This window comes from Gordionus sp. m RMFG-2023, chromosome 1 (genome assembly GCF_954871325.1).
Source record: "Gordionus sp. m RMFG-2023 chromosome 1, tfGorSpeb1-WG-v2, whole genome shotgun sequence".
Lineage (NCBI taxonomy): Eukaryota > Metazoa > Nematomorpha > Gordioida > Chordodea > Parachordodidae > Gordionus > Gordionus sp. m RMFG-2023.
The window spans coordinates 24,018,418-24,026,272 of NC_088775.1; the positions used below are offsets into that span (position 1 = coordinate 24,018,418).

Genomic DNA, 7,855 nt, shown 5'->3' on the forward strand with positions numbered 1-7,855 from the left:
GGGGCGTATAATTATTTTCCTTTTCTTTAAGAATAATAGGGGAGACCGGGGTGGGGTATTCTTAGGACAGGGGAACGTTAGGACATTCCAATATTTATATCCCTTCCATATTCACTGTTTAACAAATTTTACTGAGTAAATATCTTGAGAGTGCTATTTTTAAAGATTGATTGTTCCAAATACACTATGCATTATGGAAAATGGACTCTTAAGGAGAGATTATGATTTTTGAATTTTTTTTATTAACTGCCATAAGAGACGTGTATGGTTTAGCAAGCCGGTCTAGCTCTAAATTGACTAATCATGGTTGAAGTAATATCTAGATATAATAAATACTCATAAAACTTTCCCAAATTATAGTAGAGTATTTAAACTTTGCTAAGAATTAATTTACATAAAAATGATTATATATTTTAATTGAAATTAAAATTCTGTCATGTAAAAAGTTTTTGAAAAATTCATAAATATTTTATTTTTTATATAAATTTGGTAATAAATAAAATATTTCAACAGATTTATTGTCTATAGATGTAAACTAATAAAAACTATATAAGGATACAATTTTAACCTTATTAAGTGGTATGCCAAGCCCCGGGATTTATATAACCCCAGTCTAATCTATTATGATTTGTAGCCATTATTATATAAGCCTGGATGCGGATAGTTGTAAGAAAGGTTTGGACCTCTATCAAACAAAATATTTTGGCTAAAATTTTAATCAACCGTTTTTAAAAATAGACCCAAATCGGCCCGGTGCCAAGACCAATTTTTTATATTATAAAAACGAATTAACGCGCAATTTATTTATATTATGGCTGTTGAAATTATAAATTTACTAATTGAAAATGATATTATAAAAGTTTAAAAAAACATTATACCCCTTTGATAAAAACGATAAGATAGTAAACCAACATTATGTTTAATATTAAATCCCCCTTTTCCCGTCTAATTTTAGACAACATATATTTCTAATATCCCACCCGAGATCAAGCTAGGTGTATCGGGATATAGCTTAAAATATTATATTAATTGTATCTGACTATTTAAATCGCCGATTAATGATTATTTAAGGGGGATCGCATATAATTTTAATTTGCAATTAATGTTAATTATTTAGCATGTTTTATATAGTATATTTATATTTTCTATAGTTGATTTATATAAAAATAAAAAAATGTTGGTAAATTCGTTTTTTATTATTTTATAATAGGAAAAATTAGCCTAAGCATACTTTATATTTTTTTAAATGATTAATAGAAATATTTTTTAGATTTTTAATAAATCTAAAATGAGTCAGTCTTAATTTTAATTTTATTGGATCAACATTAGTGTTCTTAAACGGCCGATTTGGGTCTACTTTTAAAAACGGTCGATTAAGATTTTGGCCATAATAATATGTAAGATTCGAGATGGAAGTCCAAAATTTTCCTACTGCGCAAAATATTCAGGCTTACATAATATTGGCTAATAATCAAAATACCTTATAATGTGGTAAATTGGTCCAGCAAGGAAGTGGTTATAAATATTGGTTATTAATTTTTTTAAAATATTATTAAATTTTTAATTGATATCACACATTTAGTAAGTAAAAGTTATTTGTAAAAAAAATGAAGAAATAATTAATAGGACCAACATTTAAAATGACTTCTATTTAATGATCCTTTTTTTATACCAATAAATTTATAATAAATTGCAACTGTAATATATAAGCGCCGAATTGTCGCCGCGCTAAAGTGATGACTATGGGCCAAACTGACATGGAACCATATAAATTAGGAAATTTAAAGGGGAAAATAAAAAATACCTTTATTGTTCTTTATTCATTATAATATCGTTTTACGTAGCACAATTAGATGAATGTATGATTCTTTGCTTATGTTTATATACAATAAACGTATGATTCACATTAGAAATTGGTTCTTCTGATTGTATAATAACAGGAATATTTAACCTTATAATAAATGATCAATATAAATGAAACCTTTATAAATATTGAATTATTGAAAATAACATATTAATTTTGGATAAATATAACCCCGGCCTGAATATTTAAAAAAAATTTAAGGCGCTGTCCTTGTATATTACAAAAAATAAAATAAGGCCCGACTCGTGTACCCGGACCGGACTTAGGCTTGGGCCTACATCTCTGATTTAAATATAAATACAATTAATATAAACAATTTTTATATTTAAATAGGAAATTACTCTGCAAAGAATGTAAAAAAGTTATCAATTCTGACGCATGTATTTGCAAGACCTGTGATACATGGGTTCATAAGTGTTGCCTCAGTGTACCTGATAAATCTTATAGAACTTGGGCTTTATTACAAGCACCATATTTTTGCAGATATTGTTATAAAATAGAAGACTCATTTATGAGATTAAAAATATCCCCTGATGTATCAACGTCTAACAATGAATTAGCCTTAATTAGCATGTACTACAAGCATCCCTCTCGTGAAAATGATAATCAATATGTAGGGAAATTAGATAAAATTTCTAAAAAATTGCTTGAAGCTTTTCGCCCGGAACTACTTAAAAGGTATTCACCTAGGTCTTGCATAGGAGATGGAAACTGCTGCTATAGAGCGCTTTCATTGGCAATTTATGGTGATGAAATTCATCATTTATATATAAGATGCGTAACTGCCATAGAAATGATACTTTATAAGTCAACATACGATATAAATTCTGCCCTATATATATTAAGCAAAAAATACAATGACCTAAATATTTGGGACACTATTTATGATCAATTATTAAAGGACGTTTTGACGCCGATTGAAGGGTGGGCCGAGATGGCTCATTTATATGCTGCAAGCGCAGCTTTACAGATAGGAATTGGGTCCTATCACCTAAATGAAATGATTGTTGCTCATGAAACCAAAGATAATAATCCATATAATCGTGAGGTTTATGGAAGATCTGTACCTATATGGCAACCAGTGGGCATTAATATTTTATGGACAAAAACCTCAATAGGGATAATGCTATGTAATCATATAATATATCTGCAACCTGTATGTAAGACATATAGGGTAAAGAATGATGATAAAGATATTTTGGATATCGAATGTGATAAATATATATATGACCATACTTATTATGATTTTCAAAAGTCTCCACCAACACTCTCTGATGATGGTTCATATATTTCGAGCGAAGAATTTGATTTCTTAGGTATATATCCATTTAAAAAAAATGATAATAAAACCGTGGTTAAATCGATACCATATAATATTACCCATAATTTGAAAACATCACAAGCAAATGAATTTAATGAAGAAATATTAAAAGATTACTCAGATATTTCAGATGAGGATTTATTGAAAATAATAAAAACAGATATATTAGATATATATTATATATCATATATTTCACTTGAACAATCTGTGAAGTATATAGATATTGTTCCAATATATCCATATAAAGTCGATTTGACAGATATAAAGGATATTAAATCGGAAAGGATATACGATGACTATGATTATGAATTGCCGTCACCAAGATTGTGGAATAATAAAAGAATAATACATTCCACGCCTATAAAAGATAAAAATTTAGTGGCTTTTACCGCTAATATATCCGATATTTTAAATGAAGATCTTGTGAAATATTCAGATATCCTTTCTAAAGGTTTACATAAAAAAGAAGAATTATTAAATAAGTCTTTTGAAGATATGAAGGTTAATAAGCTAATAAAGCATGATTCCCTAGATGATAACTGTATTGATAGTGTAATATACACTAAGAATCATTGTAAAGGATTTACATACAATGAATTATTGAATATGTTATTGAAACCAGAAAATATTCTAGAATCAATTCCACAAGGGACTAAAAATAATACTTTTTTTATTGTAAACAATAGTATTAATTTAAAAATGAATAAGGATGGTTTAAAAAGTTGTTTCCCCGATGATTGTGGAGCATGGACAGGTAAAAAAACGGGTGGTAGTAACCGTTATTTTGATTTAGAAAATGGCGAAAGAAAAGGTCCATATATAATGATAGATAAAGTATTTTACATATTAAGAAAAATACATAATTCCAATCATAGATGTACTATAAACCCTCAACCTAATTTAAATAATGTAGTTTGCTTATGTCAATATAGTTGTACATTAAAAAAGGATCTAAAATATAGAAAAAAATATCATATTTGAAGATATTGCAAGATGAAAGTTCTTTGAAAATAGAACCTACTTTCTTAGTAGAATACATAGGAATATATCCTGGTAAACTGAGGCATGGGAATAGGAAATATGAGAATATTATATATATTCGTACGCCTCCTAGCGTTATAAAGAAAATTAAAAAGGTTGTTATAGATAAACCTACAAGAAAAATTTACAAGGAATTTATAGTTTCAAAAGATATATATAATATACCAAGAAATACAAAACAAATAAGAAACTTAAAATATAACGAATTGCACAAAAATGATACCGATTATAGTAGCAATTTCGCAGATCAAGTTCTGTTAATTTTAAATAATATAAATGATTATCCGATAATCAAAAATATATGTATAAGACCTGATAAAGTTATAGCTATAGTACTTTATACTCGTTTAATGCTTGAAAATATAAAATTTTGTTGTACGGGAAAGCAACGAAGTATTCTTAGCGTTGATAAAACCTACAATTTAAGCGAACTCTTTGTGACGCCTACTGTGTTCAAGCATATAGCTCTTTGTAAAACGGGGTTGAAAGATAAAGTACATCCATTATTTTTCGGTCCAATATTTTTGCACGGTAATTCAGATTACCGGACATATAATATATTTTTTTCTGAGCTACAGGGTGTTTTTAAAAAGCACCAAATTAATGTGGATAATATTATTTTCGGATCCGACGAAGAATTTGCCATGGTTTCGGCTTTACGTAAAAATTTTAATACTTCCAAACATTTATTATGCACACTTCACATGAGGAGAAATTTGTCAATCTCTTTGAAAAATAGTCAAGGGGTCCCTATGAGATTAAGAGAATATATAAGTAATATGATTTTTGGTGAAAATGGAATAATATATTCCACTGATGACATTATGTTTAGAAAAAAAATGTTAAAATTTCGAAATATTTGCATAGTTAATAAATATGATAAATTTCTTAAGAATATGTTTAAAAGTTTCGAAAAAAAACTTTATGAATACGTGTATATACCTTTAAAGAACAAGTTTATATCACAAGTTTATACTAATAACAACAGTGAATCAATGAATAGTGTCCTAAAGATGATGATAAAAAAGGTTGTTCCTTTGCATACATTAATAACCATTATATCCGACCAAGTCTTTTACTATGAAAAAGAATTAGAACGAGCAGTAATTGGACTAGGAGATTATTATATCGATTCTGATTTAAGTAAACATGATAGGGTATCCCTTTTAAAATTTATAAAGGAATCTACAGCTGAAGTAGGTTCAAATAATCATAAATCAACAACAATCTCTAAATATATTACATCGTCATATGGTAAAATAACGCTGATGAGACCTAAAGGTTCGAAAAAACTATCTCAATTTAGAAGATCTAGAAAATTTAAAAAAAAATTATAAAGTTTATTAAATAATATGGCGTGAAGGATCACGAAAAACATATGTGCTTTTGATGGCGTGATAGATCATGAGGAGATAAAATAAATAATTTATGGCGAGAAAGGTCATTAAAGCACTAAAATGTATTCTATGACGAGATCGAATATGGGACACCAAATTAATGCTTTTATTGGGGATAAAAACTATGAGGAGACAAAGATTTACATAGTTTCGATATCTGTCGATTGACCCTGGCATTATGGCAATTAAATCTTGGTAAATTATATTCTTATTTATTTATAATTTTATTGAATAAACAAAAACAATATAGCAAGGTTTATAGGGCTTAATGGGGAATTTTTTAAATATATATGACGCCTACTAAATATTTAAATATATTGTAACCTGCCCGTAATATACCTCTATAATTATTTGATTGATTTAATATTAGATTCAAAGTTTAATTTATAATAATTTGAGATAATTTGTTAGGTATCAAGATATTAATATAATTATATATAAGATTACAGATGATAATATTTATATTTTCCATGATGAGAAATGTGATGAAGGCACGATATATATGTCCATACCGATAAAAGTCATAGGGACATAAAATAAGTGATTTGAATGTGAAAAAAATTATGAGGGGAAAAAGGCCACCGTAGATAGTTATGTAGCACTGATAAATTAATATGGTACTAACGATGATGGTAAATTAATTTTTTGTATTATATTTATTTTTCTTTATAAATATATGATATAATATATAATATGAATATAGTGAGATTTATTATGATCGAAGATTAGAGGTCTTCATTGAGATAATTTCTAAATAAAATCGGCTACCACGTCTTTTGTTTTAAAAATTTGCTCATTAAAAAATTGTCCTACCACGCCTATAATATAAAATAATTATTTGTTTATTTATATATGTTCTAATTTTGAATAATATGACTTGACCCGCTCACCGAATTAAATTTATTTTAACATTTCTGTTATCTCTATATAATTGAATTAATGTTAAATGCAAAATATATTTGTAAAATATTTTAATAATTTGAGATAATTTTTCAGGTTTATAGATATTAATTTATATTAAAATACACATAGTGTACAAGATAAATAAGAGGGGAATTAATAAATTTAGAAATATTGAGATTCTTTTAGCCATGGCATACCACTCACTAATTTTATTTTAAAAATATGACATTTTAATATGTTATTAGAATGATCGACAAAGAATATTAGAGGGAATTGATATATGAATCTAAGCGTAATTCGGATCTACCTACCCGAGCTTCGAATAAGACAAAAGGATTTATGGTATAACTCATTTTCATTTTAAAATTATGACACAAAATATATATTTTATAAAATGCATTCATAAAAGCCTCGTATGAAAATTTCGTATGGAGTTAAAAAGGTTCCCAGCATGATGATCAAAACAACTTATTAAATATTTTACTATTTTAGTTATGTAATTTTTTGAAAATTAATGAATGTATATTTTGTAAATTTATGAACTAAATTAATTATTTATAATAAATATATATATTTAAAAAATAATGGGTCAATAATTATGTTATTTTCTAAATATATATTTACATTTTTTTTATTCTTATATTTTGAAATTGTAAAATAAATAACCTAATTAATATCTAAATAGTCTCTTTTTTTGATATATAGAGAGGATTATGTCTATAAATGATATATTATAATAGGTGTTAATGTTTAAATTTTGTTTTCAGGGAAATATAGTGTAAATGTATGGTAAAATAGTTGATAAAATCTAATTTGATTGCCCAAGTTTATTTATTATCATCATTTTGTTTATATCACAGTTAAGTTATCATAATATAACGTTAATTACGGCAATTCTTAGTTTAGTTATTTTAATTTTACCTTATATACGGCAATTCTTAGTTTAGTTATTTTAATTTAACATTAAATATGGCAAAGTTTACTAATTTTAATTTAACATTAACAACCGCAATTCGTAGTTTAGTCATTTTTATTTAACATATAATACGGCAATTCGCAGTTTAGTCATTTTAATTTAACATTATATACTGTTTAGAAAATTTAATTTAACATTAATTACGGCAATTCGTAGTTTAGTCATTTTAATTTAACATTATATACGGCAATTCGCAGTTTAGTCATTTTAATTTAACATCATATACTGTTTAGAAAATTTAATTTAACATTATATACGGCAATTCGTAGTTTAGTCATTATAATTTAACATTAACAATCGCAATTAGTAGTTTAGTGTATATAATTAAACATTATATAACGGCAATTCGCAGT

The 7,855-nt window shown here is 26.3% G+C and overlaps 1 protein-coding gene across 1 annotated transcript; it reads left to right on the top strand.

The window, feature by feature from the left end:
- The first annotated feature begins 254 nt into the window (after nucleotides 1–254).
- On the top strand, nucleotides 255–7,109 carry LOC135930933 (uncharacterized). Its single transcript, XM_065467736.1, has 4 exons — nucleotides 255–5,818; nucleotides 6,102–6,255; nucleotides 6,772–6,868; nucleotides 6,936–7,109. The coding sequence occupies exon 1, from the start codon at nucleotides 2,376–2,378 to the stop codon at nucleotides 4,164–4,166; it is 1,791 nt and encodes a 596-aa protein (XP_065323808.1). The 5' UTR covers nucleotides 255–2,375; the 3' UTR covers nucleotides 4,167–5,818; nucleotides 6,102–6,255; nucleotides 6,772–6,868; nucleotides 6,936–7,109.
- Nucleotides 7,110–7,855: the final 746 nt, after the last annotated feature.

Coding starts and splice junctions, on each gene's coding strand:
- LOC135930933 (XM_065467736.1), top strand. CDS start 2,376: ATGAGATTAAAAATATCCCCTGATGTATCAACGTCTAACAATGAATTA.